The sequence below is a fragment of the Protopterus annectens genome, chromosome 17.part0 (genome assembly GCF_019279795.1).
Source record: "Protopterus annectens isolate FY-2018-M chromosome 17.part0, PAN1.0, whole genome shotgun sequence".
NCBI lineage: Eukaryota > Metazoa > Chordata > Ceratodontiformes > Protopteridae > Protopterus > Protopterus annectens.
In genome coordinates, this window is record NC_056751.1 from 96,878,416 (window position 1) to 96,898,925 (window position 20,510).

General features: G+C 42.0%; 1 protein-coding gene across 2 annotated transcripts in view; it reads right to left on the reverse strand.

Moving 5' to 3' along the window:
• The window catches only part of SLC49A3 (solute carrier family 49 member 3), a 1,094,331-nt gene that overhangs the window by 366,939 nt on the left and 706,882 nt on the right, over window positions 1–20,510 (reverse strand). For both annotated transcript variants that reach the window (XM_044059106.1, XM_044059105.1), the window contains exon 9: window positions 10,854–10,966. In XM_044059106.1, coding sequence (XP_043915041.1) covers window positions 10,854–10,966 — 113 coding nt within the window. The remainder of the gene's footprint in view (window positions 1–10,853; window positions 10,967–20,510) is intronic.

Genomic DNA, 20,510 nt, shown 5'->3' on the forward strand with positions numbered 1-20,510 from the left:
CACATAGGTTGCGATCGGACATTGGCCATAAAAGTAATGTAAGCATGCACCACCTTCAGAACTGACTGCCCTAGGAGGAATGCCAGCCTAAGTAAGCAGGCTAAGAATCATCCAAGAAGAAGCAAGGCCAGGGGAAGGAAGGAGGGATAGGAATACTGCAACAGAGAAGAGAAGGACATCTATCATTATGGTAAGATTTTACACAACTATTATGTGTCCTTTTATTTGTCTGTTGCAGTACTCATTACATGAGGGAGAACACCAAAGCTTATGAAGTAAGGGATGAAGGTGCAGTATAGCTCTGGCAATCCCTGCTCTAGATTTAGAGATTCCATCTAATTTGTAGTGTTTGGTGAAAGTATGGACTGAGGTCCATGTAGCTCCTTCAAGAACTGAGTTAGTGTCCAATCCCTTAAAAAAGGCCCCAAATGAAGCAACAGCCTTGTGGTGTGAGCCCTAACAGGGGAAGGGAGAGTCTTAACATGGTGAGTGTAGCAGAAGCAAATAGTCTTGAAAATCCAGGAGGAAATAATCTGCTTGGACACAGCCCGCCCCAGAGCCCTGGGGTGGTAAGAAACAAAAAACTGATCCAAATTTCTAACAGCTTTGGTTTTGTCGAAATAAAATCTAAGTTGCCTGTGGACATCTAAAGTATGGAGCACCCTCCCACTAGGGTTCTGGGGGAAAGGGAAAAGGGTAGGTAAGTCTATGAACTGATTTATAGATAGGTCATTGACTACCTTAGGCATAAATGAGGGGTGTGTGCACAGGGAGACCCTGTCTTTGTGGAAGACCAGAAAGGGTGGGGATATGGGCATGTAACTCAGACACTCGTCTAGCTGAAGTTAAGGCTAGGAGTAACACCATTTTCCAGGAGCAGTACTGCAGAGAAGCTGAGAAAGCTGGCTCAAAGGGTAGGAGAGTCAGTGTTTCCAAAACAAAGTTAAGGTCCCAGGGAGGTGGAGCAGGTTTCCTGGGAGGTCAAATGTGTAAGATAACTTTAAGAAATTGTTTAGCCTCAAATCTGTTAGGTAAGGGGGGGAGACAGAGGCAGACAGGCAGCTATGGCTGACATATGAGCTTTCACTGAAGAGTAAGCCAAGCCAGCGTTGAGCAATTCACACAAATAAGTTAAAATGAGGGGAATTTCAACTGTTAGTGGTTTTGTTTCAGACATCGGACTGAAAATCTCTTCCATTTGGCTAAATAAGATTTTCTGGTATTTGGTTTCCTGGCCTCCTGCAGGACTGTAAGCACATCCTCAGAGAACATATGTCTGAAAGAGATTAGTACCCTATCACCCACAGGGTCAATTGAAGAGTAGACAACTGGGGATGGATGAGGGTCCCTTTGTCTTGTGTGAGAAGGTCCACTCTGTGAGGTAACTTGCAGTGATTGCCCTTGGTTAAAATCAGGAGGAGAGGGAACCAGCGCTGTCTTGGCCAGAAGGGAATCACCAGTAAGATTTTTGGTTTGTTCTGCTGAATTGTGGACAGGACTTTTGGGATGAGGGGAAGGGAAAATGCATATAGAAACATCCCCTTCCAAGAGAAAGAAAGGGGTCCACTTTCCGGAACAGAGTATGAGTCTCTCTGGCACAAAACTGTGGAAGTTGTCTGTTCATGGGGAGGCAAATAGGTCTGTTTGAGGAATTCCCCACTGGTGGACAATGTCCAGAAACACATCCCTTTGAAGCATCCATTCCTGTAATGGTGTTTGGGACCTGCTCAGGTAATCTGCCACAGAATTCTGTGAAGATGGGATGTACAGTGCCTGAAGGGTCATTTGGAATTTTACTGCTAGCTCCCAAGCCTAAAGGACTAGCCTGCATAATTGATAGGATTTGGTCCCTCTCTTTTTGTTCACATACCAGAGGACTGTCATATTGTCTGTGAACAGCATTAGAGGTCCTGGTTGGAATAAAGGGTGGAAAGTTTGCATGGCCAGTAGCAGAGTCCTCATCTCCCTTACACTGATGTATTCCTTCAGCTGACAGGGAGACCAGATCCTTTGTGATTTCAGGTGGCTGAAGGTTACTCCCCAACCTAGGTCTGAGGCATCTGTGAAGATCTCTTGACAAGGAGCAGGGGGTATAACAGGAGTCCTGGTGCAAAATTTGCTCAATTGGTGGTTTTGGGAGGAGGCAAAAAGGTCCACCTCTGGTGTTCCCCACCTCTGGGTTAGACTTTTGAATGAGTTGGGTTCCAGTTTCCACTCATGAGGGTCCAGAAGATTTCTGCTTAAGTCGTCTGCCAGTGAATTTTGTTTGCCTGGCAGGAATTGAGCTTGTAGGTGCACTTGGTTGCTCAAGGCTGTGTTCCACAGAGCAATGGCTAACCTGCAGAGTGGGTAAGAATGAGTTTCCCCCTGCTTGTTTATGTACCACATAACTGTGTTGTTGTCTGTCTTTATCAGGAGCTGTCCTGGAAGGATAAGGTACTTGAAGGCTGTCAGAGCATTCTGTATTGCTAGCATCTCTTTTTGATTGATGTGCAGGGGAATTTGTTCTGGGCTCTATTTCCCTTGAATGCATATGCCTGCCATGTGAGCCCCCCATGCATAGTCTGATGAGTCTGTTGTCAGGGTTTGGTCGGCGAGGGGTTGAGTGAAAGGATGTCCCTTGTTGTGGTTGCATGCCTCTGCCAACCAAAGGAACTCTGCCCTTAGACAAGGTATGATAGGAATCACTGTTTCCAGGTCCTGAGAATGTTGACACCAGTGACTTTTTAAGTACCACTGAAGTTTCCTCAAATGCAATCTTGCATATGGAATTAGCAGAATACATGAGGCCATGAACTCTAGGGCTTGCAGATAGCTGGGTTTTGGTGGCCATTAGTTTGAAATAGTTTGTCAAATGGACCTGCTTTTCTGGAGTGAGGAATGTCATCTGGGAAGTTGTGTTCAAGCTTGCTCCCAGGAATACAGTTTGTTGGCTGGGCACCAGTTGTGATTTATTTTCATTGATGGTGCATCCCAGTGAAATTAGAAGACGTTTTTACAAATGCCAGGTGCTGAAGTAGCAATTTCTGACTGTCCGCCTGAATCAGGCAATCATCCAAGTATGGGTAAATTTGAATATTTCTCTGCCTGCAGTATGCAATGGCTGGAGCCAGGCACTTTGTGAATACTCTGGGTGCAGTAGATAAGCCAAAGGGAAGTGCATAAAACTAATAGTGCATAGAGCCTGCCCTGAAACATAGATATTTCCTGCAAGACTCCCTTATGGGGATGTGCAGATAAGCTTCTTTTAAGTCTAGGGTTACTAACCAGGCATCCTTGGCTAGCATAGGAAGAAGCTGTTGCAGTGTAAACATTCTGAATTTTGGGACCACCAGAAAGGTGTTGAGAATTGATAGATCCAGGATAGGGTGCCCAGAGCTCTCTTTTCTGGACACCAGGAACAGTCTGAAGTAGAAACCCTGTTCCCTTTGTCCTACTGGAACAGGTTGAATAGCCCTGACATGGAGAAGGGAACATACTTGCTTTTGAGCCTCTGCCCACTGGTTTGGAGGAAGGTCTGGCAACCCACTTGGGGTTGGCAGTGAGTGGAAGTAGAACCTATATCCCTGGGATACAATGTTTAGAACCCATCGGTCCTGAGTAATTGACAACCAGTTTTTTGCATGAAGGGCGAGTTTTCCTCCTAGGGGTGCAAGTACTTGGGCATGTCTGGGAAGGATAATTGGAAAGTCATTGTGAACTTTTTCTATAAGGGGATGGCTTACCACTCCCTGTTTTTGATGTGGGAACACTCCATTGTTTAGATCTCTGCATACCCTGAGACTGTAGTCTTGGTGGTCTGTTTCCCCTGGGTTTGGACTGAGAAGGCCTGGGAGGGACTGGAAAGGACCAGTTTTTTGAAGGCCAATACCTACTGAATCTAGGTGGCTGCACCTGTAAGAAATCTTTGACAGTTTGCATAGATTTAGATGTTTCTTCCATCTTTTTAAGAACTTATTCTGCTTTTGTGGCAAACAAATGATCCTGATTTAATGGAGCATCTAGTTATTTTGCTTTGACATGGTCTGGCAAGACTTGTTCCTTCAGCCAAGTATGCCTTCTCGGTACAGACCCAGTGACAGCAGCCCTGCAAGATGCTTCTAAGGCATCAAGCCCACACTGCAAAGTATGTTTACTAACTTGGTTTTCTTGTAAAACATTATTTTCTCCACAATCTGGAAGTAACACCATTTTTTGTTTAATTTGTTCAGAAATATGTTGCTGGTACTTCAACATGTGAAACTGGCAATTCAAAGCCCTGATGGCAAGAGTTGCAGAGGTATATACCTTCTTACCCCATCTGTCTAAAGCTCTAGAATCCCTGTCTGAAGGGGTATGGTTTTTGGCTGTAGAAGCCTTAATGCCTTTAGGTCCCTGGGAAATGGTCTCTGGATCTGCAGTAGGATTCTTAAAGATAAATTTGTGAGAGTCAGGTACTCTGTAGTACCTGTCAAGTTTTCTAGGAGCTGGTGGTAAAGTGTCAGGAGTAAGACTGGATTCCATGAAGACATCATCTACAATATCCAGGACAGGGGGTATGGCTAGAGGCCTGTGCTGAGGCAAATCTAAAAATTCCCGGAGTCTTGTTGGGGAAATGCTCTCTTAAGGTATGCAAGGTTTCACCAAAAGAAAAATCCTCTGGAGGGGAGGCAGAGGGAATGGATTCCTCTGCATCTGAATCCTCATAGCTAGATAAGGGTATGTCCTGGTAATCAGAAGGGTCAGAGTCATCGGAATCCTGGTCTGTAGAATCAGAAGGAAATTCAATTCTTTGTCTTTTAGCAGGGGAAAGCTGGCTTCCCCTAATTAGAGTAATAAGGTCTTCAGCCGTTCTAAGCATTTGTTTTTGTGGCATGTGAGCTTGAGCATGTGCTTTGGGATGTCGGTTTTCTAGATGTAGTGTGAACTCTGGGCCTGAAAAACTCTGTAGATTTAGTTAAAAATGAAGATGTCAGTTTAATACGAAAATCAGTAGGTCAGAATACACCCTCAGAAGCCAGTGCCTGCACAGCAACCCATCCAAGGTAGAGACATCCACAGGTTCCATAGTCGAAGAAGCATCTCGCGGCTCCGAATGGGTCTTAGCAGTGGCCTGCAAATCTGTAGACGCGGGCATCAGGGGCTGCAAAGGCACCTCATTGAGTACTGGCAGACTGGCGACTAACTTAACGGAAGCATCGTCAGCAGTTTTTGACCTATGCGGTCTGTCTCTGTCTTTGTCTTTGCGCTTTTTCAGAAGATCGGTAGTCAGATGGCTTACCAAAGCCATTTCGGAAAACAGAGAACAACAGCAAAAGAATTTAGCTACAAAAATAGCCCCATGACGAATGGTTCGGGCGTTAAACAAGTCACAAAACCGACAGCGAGGGACGTCGTGGTCTGGGCCTAAACAGGTGATGCAGTAAGAATGAAAATCTCTGTGAGGTATTTGCTTTCCACAGGCAAGACAATTGTTAACTTTTTCTGACATCGGTTAGAGCAAGAAAAAAGAATCCCCAACAGGGTACTTAGCTTTAGAAGACTTCAGGTTTGTAACTCGAAAAACGAAAATTTCAGGTAGCGGCTGACCGGCTCCTTCTTGGCAAGAAAGACTGATGTAATGGAGTCAGCTGCGTGTTTTATACCCCTGACGACCTGACGTCATGGAAGAGGCGACATCATCCGACGCAGAAATCCCAAGACTCTGGTATATGGACTGAGGGCTACCTGCAGGCAGATAACCCCAAGTGTGATGACTGCAACAGTGAAACACGAAGAACATCTACATTCTATCAGGTTGGATTCCACCTCTTCCCTAACAAGGATATGAGGAATCTCCTTAGGGCCTTCCATTGTCTCAAGCTGTGGTTCCTCTCAGATATCCGAAATGGATGCCTGCTTGGCCTCTGCAGATGTGCTTATGCTCGGATGCAAGGTAGACTGGATGTTAGGCTTGGCCTGTGGATTTGAGCTGTGAACTGGGTGTGTCTCCAGACTGTCCTCCACCTCAAGAGAGATGCTGGTATCCAGAGGCACAGCAGGAGGTTCTGGACTTTGCTGTTTGGCCTTCCACTTCATAATCCACTTGCCTCAGGCTCCCGAGGATCCCTCCATAGTGCTGTTTAACAACAGCTTTAAGCACTGATTCTCTAAGCAGAATCTAAAGTGGATAATCTACTCCTTAAAGTCCTTGGGACAAACACCTGACAAATAGAGCAGTTTTTGTGGTCATTAGGCCTAAGCAGAACAGACACTAGAGGTGGTTATCCTTGTGTGGAATTTGTTGCCCACATTGACACTTGCACCTCTTGGATGACATGAACTCTAACCAAAGACAGTAGCAAAAGTAAAAAAAATTCCCAAACAGGGCACTTATCTGAAATCTGAAAAATCACAAACGACTCGGAGTCAGACTATATTTTGGAATCTGGCATTTGGATCTGACAGCAGAGAAATTCTGAGGATGTTGCACGTGTACGTCACTTTTATGACTGACCTCTGATCGCAGCCAATGTGTGACATACCATGCACCCTGCAGTAGTAAAGTCTTTTGTATACTGGCCGACGTTGGGTCACCTACATCAGGGAACTCCCTCATGTTATGAATACTGCAACAGATGAATAGAAGGACATCCAAAAATACGCTTCAGCAAACCAACAGTAACCAACAACAGAAGGATGGGCTTACATCAGTACTGGCAATGGTTCACAGACTGGTGAATGGCCATCTGGGAACAGTAATGTTACTCACTCAGTACGCATCTCATACCCCTCATGAATTCTGTGAAGAAACAAAAAAGTATTTTAAGAAATTATTCATAGGTTCATAAGTGTATAATAGGCTAATGACCACTAGGGCCTAACCCTACAACCCATATGAGACCCACAAATTTTAGTTATATGGGGTGATTTACTGACTGCCTCTATCCATCAGAAATATAGGTGCCAGACTAAGGGGTGAATTTCTGATTACCCATCCATTGGTCCAAGTTATGCTTAAATACAGTTAAGAGGAACTCTGCTTCACATGGATGAGGAGCCTATTCCAAACAATAGGAATTCTCTGAGAAACATATGTCTCTCAACACATTCGTTTTATGTTGCAAACAAAATTTAGGTTTTTTTGATCTAGTAGGTCGATTGCTGTTTGTTTTGCACATGAGCAAAAGGTTCATCAAAACTGGGTCCATGGATGCTTTGTATGCTAGGCAAAGATCACCTCTCAGTAGCCTGTATGATACAGAGTAAGAAGACAGGGCTTTGAGGTAATCAGTGAAGGACATTTTATTTACTCACTCTATTCTTTTTTGTAAGGAACCTTTGTGGACATTCCATTTACTGCATGTGACTGGTCAGGTACATATCAAAGGGGACATTGTACTGTATGATGGGTCTGATGAGGGCCAAGTATAGTGGTATAAAGACCTCTCTGAACCTACATGCCATGCCTTTGTTTATAAGCTGAGTAAAGAATGATTTTCTACCTACCATGGACACATGTTTGTCGAAGGCTATGTTACTATCTACATGAGTTCCCAGACCCCTGACTAGTGAATCAACTTTTAGGGGTGTTTTATTGATGCCGTAGTTACCTGGGGTGGCTCACTTCTTAAAAGGTACTACAACGCATTTCTTAGCATTGAATCTTAAGCCATAGCTGTGGCACCAAACGTTTGTTTGTGTTATACCTTCCTGAAGGGTGTTCTTAACTTGGCTGGGATTCAAGGCCTGCTCCAGTTTGCAATCATTTGCAAACCTGTTCAACCAGAGTCATTTTAGATTGGCTTTGACCTCCAAGAAGTAGACACCAAAGAGGAGCGGGCTCAGCACAGAGCCCTGAGGGCTCCAATGGTGACTGACCTCTTTGTGGAGGTGGCCTCACCAATCCTAACCTCTTGGGTCCTATCAGTGAGCCAGCTAGCTATCCAGTGTGTAATAAAGGGGTTTGTACCTAGTTCCATAAGTTTCAATAACCAAGGAAAAGCGGCTAAGGCACACAACCACTGATGGACCACGAGCATGGGACATATAAACACACTTTATTAATAGTTAAATAAGCGCTTTCATCCTGTGACCATTCAGGACTTCTTCAAAATGAAATAAAACACTCATAACACTGTTAAATGCCCTCTCTCCATTAAAAGGCACCAAAGTAATTTAAAGGGATATGCTCACATAAAAAGATCAATTAAATATTTCAAAGCAATTGCTAATGTTAACTAAAACACATTCCTAAAATGCCTAACATTTTAAAACATAATATTAACTTATTACAAAAGGACAGGGAAATACAAAACAGTCCAGCTTTAAACCAGCAAATTCATTAAATGAATTATGTATAGATTTTTATACATTTTTACTTTTAGCATTTATGCATTTTTATATCTTTGCACCTGAGGATAAATGAGCATTTTGGTTAGTTAGTATATTTTTTTCTTTTGGACTGTTTTACATTTGAAGAAGTCCTGAAAGGTCACAGGATGAAAGCGGTTATTTAACTGTTAATAAAATGTTTTATATTTCCCTTGCTCGTGGTCCTTCAGCAGTTGTGTGCCTTAGCCACTTTTCCTTGGTTATTGGTGCTGTAGTAGCGGACTTTTCCTCTGGTTTATTTAGTTCCATAGGTTTGTTGACAATGCCTGAGTGTGGCAGTCTATCAAATGCTTTAGGCACATCTAGGTAGGCAGTATGAACTGCTTTCCTCTCATCCACTGTCTTAGTGACCTTTTCAAAGAAGTCCACCAAGTTCAGTACGCAAGACTTTCCTTGGACAAAGCCAAACTGGGATGGATCCAATGTCTGGAAGTCTCCTGTGTCCTTGTTGATAATTTCCATAGTATTTCTTTCTGCGGCTTTGCAAATAATACTAGCCAGACTAATGCAGCTGTAGTTTCCAGGATCTGTTGAAGGTGCTCCCTTATGAAGGGGGATGACTATCATAGTCCTCCACTCATGTGGCACAAAATCTGTTTTAAGACTACAGTTAAATATTGACTCCAGAGGTCCTGATAAGTTGTATTTTACACTGTTAAGGAGGCATCCCGAGATGTTATCAGGGCCCACTGAGGCTGTGTTCTTGGCTTTAGCAAGTGCAGACACTACATGCTTCCTAGTTATAGTTGCAGGGGTTATGTTTGAGAGTATTTCTTGGTGGATGGTCGGAGTGGGGGGTAAAGTTAAAACTGAATTTGTCTGCTAACAGGTCTGCTATTATATTTCAAGGCTTGGTGAATGTTGTACCATTAATCACTAGTTCTGCACATTGCTGTGTGCTGCCCTTGAGGTTTCTGACATAACTGCAGAAGGTCTTATGGTTATTTTTCACCAAGTTGGCTTTTTGACCTAATTAGCCCTTTTATTACTTATTTAGTTTGATGAGAGCGTTTTTATCTTTATGGAATTACCCTTCCTTGTTTCTGCCTTAATTTTTTCCTTTTGTTGTATACACTGTTTAATTTGGGATGACACCAGGGTGGTTTGTTTCTTGAGGCTAGTTTTAGGCTTACTTCTGGTAGATACAGCAGCCTGTATGCAGCCATTGACATGGCTGTACATTTTTTCTTGGAGCAATTCAGTGTAAGCTGCTGTGTTCTCGAGATTTGGAGGGGCAGTGAACTTTGATAAACCATTACTTAATGAAAGATAGTTTGACTTGGAATAGTTCCTTATTGTTATTGTTGGTTTTACTAGGATTATAGAGTTGATTTTGATTTCAAAGGAGACAGCTTTAGGGTTGGACTTTACCAGGGAGGATGAGACATTGGGGGAGTGCAGTATTCACCCATATTTCTGAATACAAGGTCCAGTATGTTGGCGCCTCTAGTGGATGTCTTCACTGTTTGTATTTACAAAATTCAGCAAACTCTATGCCTGTAGATTTAAGGCCGCAAAGCATTTCCAGAGTATAGAGGGGTTCTTATATTCTCCCATGAGTAGGGTGCTAGGTTGGTTGGTATGTGTTTCCAGTAGGTTCAACTATGCATTGTGAGCATCTTGGAACATACAGGGTGACCTACAACTGGCTAAGATATAGTACAGGATTTTGTCTGACCTGCATGTGGAGGAACTCTAGTGCGTCTTCTTGTTTTACCAACCTTGAGGTATGCTTGCTATGGATGTATACTGAGACACTTTCACCTTTAGTCTTTATATGTGCAGCTACTGGTCTATAAGTGTGGAAGGCACTGAAACCTTACACTGCTGGGGTACCCTCTGCTGCTTTAAAACATGCCTCAGTAACGGTACAGATGTCTGTTTTCTCAAGAGTACGGAGGGTTTGGAGGGAAGTGGAGTTTTTTTTCATTTGTTCTCTCTTCAGAATTTTTTTTTTGTTTCAGAAATACAGCAACTTTAAAGGTTGTGCTTACTTAATAAATGTATCAATGTTGCATGAGGGTATTTTGCGTTTATTTACCTTGATAATGATGACAACTGTTTTGCACCTTTAAAGATAGGCTGCATGCATTTTCCATTTTGTGAAAGACTGAAGGTGCTTCACCCATGAATCTAGGAGCTGAATGGACTTTTTAAATGTTCTTGCTTTTCTTTCACCTCATTTTTTGCAGTTTTTAGCCTCTATGGGTTGTTTAGTAATTTTTACAAGCAACTGTCTTAACTTTACCTGATGTTATTCTTTTAAATGTAACAATTTATTTCCAACATTTAGAATTTCTTTTTGTAAACAAATGTTTCGTGACAACACTAAAAGACGTAACTACAGAATAAAGATGGTAAATCTGTTCCTTTGCAATCACTTGTGGTGGAAGATACACAATACCATTACAATCAATCAACTAAAGAATAACGAAAACCATGTACAAGTCCTTTAATGCATAACAATGTATATTTTAAAAAGACCAAAAAGACACACATACTCATCCAGTCCTTGGGTGCGTCCAGACTAGTCAGGCACTTGGAGAAGTCTACTTCAGAGAGTGGTTTAGCTAACACTTGGAGCAAGACAATGAACACAATACCTTGGACCTGTCTGGAAAAGGAAATACTAGCTATTAGCAGAAGGTTGTTAATTGTACAGTCTCAGTAAACATGACAGTTTTCATCTATTTTCAGGTACGGTTTGCTGCTTACTACAAGATCTGGGTCATGACTACACCTCAAATACAAAGACCGAAGGAGCAGAAGTGTATTCATACAGTATATCAAAGAATAAAAAAAAAAAAAATCACTGCAAAGGTACAACTGTGAAGAAACAGAGGGAATCAAGAAACACAAATGACTTGCCATAACACTGCCATTTCAACTGCAGAACTGGTTGTCAGGAGCGGTAGTCACCTTGGCATCTGTAGAGCTCTCCCGAGCCTAAACTACTCCCCATGAACATAATGTACCATGTATTCCTCATTTTTCCAAATTTGTTTATGCTAAATATGTGTTATATTTTGTCTTTATGCATTCATCATACAGGTCTCAGGTAAAATTAACTAGGTGTCTCTATAGGAACGTATCTAGAAAGAAGGATGGATATGGGCTGGTATGCTGAAGTAGAAGGCCATGGATCATGTAGATCTAAAATGATAGTATACCATACATAGCATGCTTCGTCACTTCTCCAGATTGAGTTTGCCTGTGATACATGTGTTACATTTCAACTTTATAAAGCTGTCATACAGGCTTCGGGTAAGATCAACTAGGTCTCTCCATAGGAATAGATTTAGACAGAAGGGGGAAGGAGGGTGGGTACACTGAAGTGGACACATATTGATCACAAAGATCAGAAAGCATGTAACTCATATATCTGACATGTTCTAGTCTATCCACTTCAGTGGTAGGACAGAGGTCCCAGGTATTACTCTCCGGTGGGTTCATGACAAGTACAAGAGAAGAGGATCTGGAGATCACATCCAGCTTATAGTCTTTGCAAATGTTTGCAGTGAATCCTATTTTGCAGGTACACAATATCACAAATAATTTCTGAAAAAGTAAAGAAATATAAATGGCCTTTGTGGAATGGCCATTTGGTTTACCTGACAAAGTACTGTTGCATTTAGTGTAACAAAAGGTAATGCATTCTAGTAGCCACCTGGATAAAGTCACCTTAGACATTTCTTAGCTTATTCCACTCCTTTCAAGCATCTTTGCTTTTATTCAGACAAAACTGCAGTTGCCTGAGAAGATCAGGACAATGCAACTTGTATTCTCTTTTATTAGAAAACTGAGGGCAAAACACATGGAGATTGGTAGACTGGTTCAAGTTGAAATCTGCTATTACTTTTCCCATAAATGTAGGATTAGTTTGTAAACATAAAGTGTTTAAGAAAACCTAAACAGGGAAACCGAGTTGATAAAACTTGAAATTCAGAAACTCTTCTGGAAGAAGTAACAGTTAATAAAAATAATGTTTTCCAGGCCAAGAATGTGAGGTCTACTCTGGCTGCGGGTTGAAATGGAGGCAGAATTAGTTCTTCTAGAACAAATTTTAGGTCCCACCAAATAATTGGGTCTCTGAATTCTGTTATTAATAAAAAAGCATTTTAAGAATGTTTTGCTGACTTTCAAGAAAGCTAGAGAAGAGGTTATAAGTGCTCAAAGTTAGACATTGGGGCAAACAGGCTACAGCATGGCTCTTTCAATGCCAAACGATCATGCTGAGCATTAACTGAGTCAAAGGCCACTTCTGCAGCACCAACAAATATCAGCTCAGCTTGACCTCAAGACAGTTGGCCCATTCAGGTATATCCATTGTTGAAAGAAGGAAATTATAAGATGTAGCCCAGTCCTACAACCACATGGGTCCCCAACACAAGGAATACAACATAATTGCTGCCATTTTCTTAAGTGCAACACCACTGCCATATTGTCAGAGTGCATGGGAAATGTACCCCAGGTAAGAGGTCCTGAAAGGAGGGGAGCCCTCATCTCCGAGAACCTGATGTGCCAGGAGGCCTCTTCATCTGTCTACATCCTTTGGCCTATCTTCCTTAAACAACAGCCCCCCAGTCCAGGGCTGAGACAACCACGTCAGCTATGACAGTGAGAAGCACAGGGTTAAAGGGGTAACCCTGCGATAGGTTGGTCGGCCATAACGTGCTGACAGCAAGCCACCAAAAGATGAGTAGGATGCAAAACTGGATCTGACACTTGGCACCAATGAACTCAAGATACATCACAAAACCTGCACATTATACCTCACAAATGGACCTAGATAACTACAGTCTACCATCAGCCCCAATGCTTTGAGGCATAAGGTACAGGCTGAGACAGCAGAAATTGTACAGCTATCTGGTTAGAGGTAATTCTTTCCACAGAGAGACTAGCTAGTCTGGTCATTCTGTCTGGACAACAACAAATACATATTTGGTCCTGCATTGGCTTCAATAGGAACTTTATGGTATTTGCTGACTTCCCCAAGGACAGGAGTAGCTGCAGCAAGTAGTCCCTTGCTCAAATCAGTGACTCCCTTCTGCAGTCAGCTAGCAGCCAGTCAAACAAATAAGGAAACATTCTGTTCCATTACAGGCTGTGCATAGCTGCCACCCCTGCTATACATCTGGCAAACAGTCTGCGGATTGTGGTGTAATCAAATGGAAGGGCACTGAACTGATAGTGACTAAGAAGAATCATGAACAAAACTCAGACCCTTTCTGGTTAGTGGGTCTTCCTGGATAGCTGTTTTGTGTAAAACGTTTGTAACCTAAGCTTTTTTTTCTGCCTTTGGATGGGGTGGAATGTTTGGAAGGGGAAAGAAAAGGGGGCTTTGAGGAAGAAATGGAGATAATTTTGTAGCCACCAGCTATGACCTTCCTTGTCCATCGGTCCTGTGTGACTGCCTGCTGCGTCTACATATGAAGGGAGATTTTACCCATGACTACCTCCAAAGGGTGTCAGTTGGGCAAATCCTCAGGGATTATGTAAGGTCGCCGCCTTTTCAAATAACCAAAATGGAGCATTTTTTGTAGAAACATGAGATTTTGTAGGGCAAGCCATACCAGCAAGTGCAAAGGACTGAGCTTCTTTTTTGCCACACTAAAAACCCATTCATGCAGCATTTCAGTTGCCTAAACAGTTTCATATAACATTTACATGTTTGAGATAGAACATAGTTGTTTTATGCAATTATCAAAGAAAACCTAGGAAATATTTTTTGTCCTAAAATCTCAGGACATTTGCCATTTTTCATTTATTTTTTTTTTTTTGCAGGAGACAACTTCTTAAACAGGGAATGTCCTGCGCAAAGAGGGACAGGTGATAACCCTGGGATTCTGTGGCTGCCTCTGAAATGAAGACCTTGGAATCCTTGGTTCTTTAGATTTCCCCATCTATGTGATGGAGTTCATCCGGGAAATTCTCACACAGGAATTTCTGTCTGAACACTGCTCATATGGTTACTGGTGGACTTTTGAATCATAAATCCTGCGTATTCTTCTGGTTCTTAGAAAAAGTCCTCTGGGAACCACAGAACAGCTGTGACCATCTCACCTTTCTGACTGCGCTTCTGCAACTTGTCTTTCACTTGGGATCCAAACAGGACACATCATATACAGCATTAGCGAAGGCCTCTAAAGATGTACACAAGTTTCCAAAACTTGAGCCATGCATGACAGCATATTGCTATATCTTACCCAGCTGATCTTGCTGCTCCATCCACCACATCATGAGTCAGTGTTATGCAGAGTGTAGATAAACTCGCCATGGTTGCCACCTGTAATTCCCATTTTCTATTGTGATCACTATATGGCAGCATTTTCAGTTTATTTCGTGTACATTTTGCTAGACTGGATTTAAATGTGTCATGAAAGCCACATAAATTATTCATACCTCTCAACTGTCCAGATTTTCACAAAATGTCCACATTTTTACCTCATATTTCTGGTCTGTTGCTCATAAAATCTGTGGATTTCTGGATTTTCGTGGCAAATCAGTGAGGACTAAATTCACTAAATATGACAGGCATTTGATTTTCAAACATTCTTCAGAAAACATATGGTAGTAAATATTCTTCAGAAAACATATGGTAGTAAATATTCTTCAGAAAACATATGGTAGTAAATATTCTTCAGAAAACATATGGTAGTAAATATTCTTCAGAAAACATATGGTAGCACAAGACCCACTCTAGCAACTTTCTGAGTTTTTAAGAGCAATATTTAAAATTTGTCCTAATTTTAGAACTTTGAATCCTCATTAGTTTTGGCTTTGTCCAGATGTTTTTTGTGCTAACAGGTTGAGAGCTACACACATAATTCAACATCTGGACAGAACATGTACCTGAAGTGTAAATATGCTTCCTGAATTGATTCACATCCCATGAATCCTTACTTGATGGGTGGATCACAGAGCACTCCTAAGAGGGCTCTTTGTTAAGGACCACTGCTACCAATATGGAGTCAGCCATGAGAGCCTTGTTCCAAATTTCTCCGTCCTTGGGGTGGGAGCTAGAGGATCTTAACTTCTCTAGCAGGGATAGATTCTACTAACACCACCACCACCACATCCAGTTCTCACCATGCCCTGTTGGAACAGAAAGCCTCCTGTAGAATCTCTTCCTAGGGGAGGGCTGTATCAGCTGGCCAGTGCCCCCTCAGATGCATGAGCTGTAGTAACTTCCCAAACTTGGGATCATTGGTGGTTTAGCAAAAGCCTTTCTTTCAAGATTGGTGCCTGGGGATGGAAGACTCCTTCAGGTGATCCAAATGCCTCTTTTTTCATTTTCTGTTTCTCAATACACTTGGAAGAGACTATATTGAGTTCACAAGAGAGGGTTCTATTCTAACACTTCGGACCAGCAGTGGCTTTCCATCTCTCTACCCTTCTGAAATGAGAAGACAGGACCAAGACATAAGAGATACAGAAACTGACACCCATGCAGTCTGGGCAAAAGCATTTATCTTGTGCCTACTTGAATGTTTTCACTACTGGAGAAAAGCTTTCCATGGATCAACAAGAAACAAGTCTGTGAAAGTCATTTTGACAAACGGTACTGAAATACTTCAACATCTACAAACTGAGTGATTTGCCTGGTACTTGTGTATTGACTCTGAATTAAGTTTCCCTTTGAGCTGTATTTATTGTTCTGAAAGTATACCTGGGGTTGGGATTCTTACTGTCACTCACCAGGTTGCAGTGCATTCCAAAATTGTGATAGATGTCACACTGAGCATCAATTGTTCCATTCCAAGGTGTTTGATGCAACGTTCACGTGCAGCCTAGGGGAGAATCTTATGGCCACACTTGCCACATTTTTTGAACCCTGAAGATTTCTCTACTTTGCCTTTTTCCATTATAATAGATAACCCCACCACTGACGAACACTAATAAGATAATACATTCCAATAACTCAACATCCCAAAGGAATGAGACTAATCTTCAGTTTGCTTACGTAGGAGCAGAAAAGAACAACTAAATAAAAAAACTAAGAACACTTAAACTTGCAAAAACACACTACCTAAGTCCTACACTACAACATCCTCACTGAAAATAAAATGAAACAGAAGAACTTATCCACTCCAAAAGTTTGAAACCTCATAGTCCCAAGTTTGGAAGCACCCTAATGACACTGTTTAATCCAGAACAAATCAGATTAGCAGGGGTGGGAAGTGTGGCACATTATGGGAGTGAGGGGAGGAGTCTGAGCTTAGGAAGACTTTACTGACCAGTCATACCTCTGAAGTACATATGTCCTTAGTGTATCAGCTGATCTATGAGAGAACTCTCTTTGATGGGTCCTGTGACTGAGTTCATCCTTCCCACCAATCACAGTTCTGTATTTTTCTTGTAAGACCTTATGCTGGAGCACATACACTCACTGCTGGCACATAGTGCGATGCCACATAAATCTGCCCAAACCCTGAGCTTGCCAGTTTGCCCCCACCAATGAATGAGCGCACTTTCCTGTAAATTACGAAACAAGGAAAATCTGACACTTGTTGCTAACAAAAAATATAGAAGCATACATTTGTCTGATTTACACGAAACTTCGACTTGATAGCTTGTTGGAAAGGCATAAGGGAAGAGCAGGAGGGTATTGTGAGCCACAAAAGAGAGTCCTCATATGGATCAACTGACACATTAAGAAAGTTTTGTTATATCTAACATTTGGCATCATCTTCGATGGAGCCTGTAAGTGGGCTGAATTCCAAGCAGTAAACCACCAGGGTAGGAGAAAGTAGGCTTGCCACCCCTCCGTTTTTTTTCCGGACTTTCCAGAAATCAAACTGATTCTCCGGTAGTCCGGAAAACACTGTACAAACTCTGGTATTTTGTTTCAAAAAGGAAACAGACTATCGGAGTTTGTAAATCGGCTGATTTACTATGCTTTTTTACACAAAAGCATAGTAAATCAACCAAAAGCAGGCGGCGGGAACGAAAAAAGAGGGCGTTCCCAGCGAGTGATGCCACTGTGATGTCACAAAATGAGTGGGGGTTGGGGGTGGGGTTACTGGTGACGCGAGGGGGGTGACTTTACTCCGGTTTTAGCCGTGAAGGAAGGTGGCAACCCTAGGAGAAACTAGAAGACAATCTGAACACCTATAAGGCCAAGTAGCACAGTGGTTAAGGTGTCTACCTTTCAACCCTAAGGTGCAAGGTTTGATTCTCACCACTGGAAAGAGATTTACAGATTGAACACCAAAGTTCAGAAGACACTGACTCCTGGAATAAAGAAATACTAAAGGAAACCTAACTCCTGGCATTGTACCAAGACAATAATGTTTGAAAAAGGTATGCAAAAAAGAGTAACTAGCCATTGTACAGATAAATGCAACTGAGGTATTTTTGAAGCACTGGAAGCAGACACACCCCTGAAATGACCCTTGACAACAGCATTCACCAATGGATGGTTAGATATACATCTCAAAACTGATGCAGTTGGCAATTTGCTTAAAAAACAGTTTCTTTGTCAAATGTGAGCCTTGCCCTCCCTGGAGTACAGGAGATCAACAGCTTTTCATTCTTCTTAAGTTCATGCACCTGCTTCAGGTAAGTTCTAAATTCACAGTGCACATGTACAATGTGAAGGGCTTGTTCTTCTCTGGCAAGGAAAAAGGAGATAAATGGGCTGGATCAGGGACACTTCAGAAACCACTTCTGGGGTAAAAACATGGGTTAGTCCTAACAGACAACCAATCTTTACGGAGGGCACATCCCCACACACAGATAAAAGTGAAGGCAAACCAGCCTTTTTCATTCCTTTTTTTGACAAGATGACCACAAGCAAGTGTGCCCTGTCGCAGAAGCCAAAGCAAATGGTTCTCTATGAACAGAGGAAGCTGTTCCCTCTTGCTTCTGGAAGTTTTGGATTGGGATGCCTAAGATCTTGTTGGGGTTCTCCAGATGAAGGCTCCCTGGAGGGTATACTGGAGTAGATACCCTAGTTAATACTGAAGGTCTTACTCAGTACACACCCCTTTACTAAAGCAACAACTTCTACACTCATAGGGAGGAGCAGGAGAAGACTACAGCAGGCCTTGAAGGACATCTGTATCAAAGCCTGTCCTGCTCTTTGATTGGAAATCCAGCTTGTAGTCTGAAAGAAAAGGGAGTGCACTGCAGTACATGTGGCTGTTTCACAGACACTCTAAGCTGATAAACTCTTAAAGTAGACTAGTATGGCTGCTATGATTACTGCATTCTGGTTCAGAGAGCACTGATTAGCCTCTCCATGTGCCTTTCACCACTCATAACAAAAAGGAGATTTCAGTTTGTTAGTCACTTAGAATTTGTTTAGAGACAGGTCAACTTGCTAGCCTGGCACAAAAGACCCAATATATTTTCAGACTGCCTCAAATCTCTAGTCTTTGCTAGGTAAAAAGTAAGCTGCCTCCTGTGATTTCCTAAGACATGAAAGATCATTTGAGGGTTAGTGTAAAAGACTGGAACTGAACAATCTGTCTGACTGCATTCAAATACCTCCTTAGGCATGAAAGAAGGGAAAATTGTAAGGCTCACTCTGCCTCTGTGTATGGCTCCTTGCAGGGCTTGAAATGCAGAGATCCTCTTAGCTGAGGCAATAGCCACAAAAATAATGCTTTCCAAGTCAAGAACTTGAGTGCTGCAGAATAGTTTTACTTGAAAGGGAATACAGTTAACATTTACACATCAATGTTAAAGTTTCAAGGAGGGGTAACCACTTTCATAAGTGGTTTAAGTGTAGGACTCCCTGATGAAAAGCTTCACTGTAAAGTGAGCAGAGACAGGAGGGTTTGTAGGGAGGTAAACTGTAATGACAGATAGATGCACTTTAACCAAAGAATAGGAGAGGCCATTGTAAATCAGCTCTGTGAGGTACTTCAGAAATTCTTCTCTGTGGTTCTTGTGAGAAGGTTGCCCATAGGCTCACATCATAGGGAGAACTTCTGTCTACATGTTATTTTATGGGTCTACTTCACATACCTGAAATACCACATAACCGGGACGATAATGCCGAAACTCCAAATAAACGAACGCCCACATAGCCGAAAAGTTTCCCAGGGTAAGTAACCACTGGGCCAACAAGAGGAGATTTACCCTCTTCCTCACTATAGTGTGATCCCGAAGCTGGTATATTTAGTGTGTGTGTGTGTGGGGGGGGGGGGGTCGTGTAGCCCCCCCCCCTGAGTAGGTTGAAGATGGTGCGGTGTATTCTCCATGAGATTTTGGCCCAGTGGTTACTTACCTTAGGAAACTTGTCGGCTATGCGTACGTTTGTTTATTTGGAGTTTTGGTGTTCTCGTCTTGGTCATCTTGTCTTTGGTTATGTGGTATTTCAGGTATGTGAAGTAGAGCCTATTGTATAGTACTACACCTTCTTAGGTCTTGCAAGATGTACAGCACTTCCTCTCTGAAGCTAGTCTTGATGTTGATTATGTTGAAACTGTGTTGCTAAAAACAAGCTCATGAAGTTTGAATGTACCAGCAATTATTCTTCTTGGGTAAACACACTTAAAGATTTGTGGTAGTTGTATTGGTTCCTCTCTGATTATCTGCACCATCGAGGAAAACCAGGGCTGCTTTGGCTACACAGTAATTATGAGAATGAACCTTTAGCTGTCCACTCTGACCAGAGAAACCAATTTTCCATTTTTCTGGAGAAAATACTGATAAATCCCAAATTTTGACTATTAATTAAAAAAAAAACTTGGATTTTTCATGGAATTTGTCCTTTTAGGTCAGAGCACTCATTCACCACAGACTGTATTTCTTGTCATATTTACTAGTTACAATACTATCAGCTCGCTTTATTGATTATTCTGTACACAGAATCTGTTTTAATTTTGCACATACATATGTATGCATGCACTAGAAAATTATAACAGAATCACTGTAATTACTGGAAATTACATTTAAAATCAAAGGTCTAATTAATCTAATGAAAACAGAATTTCATTTTGTAGGACAGTAAATCAGTGTTTCTGACTTTTTGCAGTTCTATGGGAATCAGAACAATAGGCGGGAAGGTGTAGAAAAAAGAGATAAGACTTCCCTACATGCAAATGAAATACAACTTGAGAAACACCAACTTGCTGGGTTACAACTCATTAGTTGTACAATTCTCCAACATGTTCTCATTGCTATAATGAGATAGCAACAGCACTCAC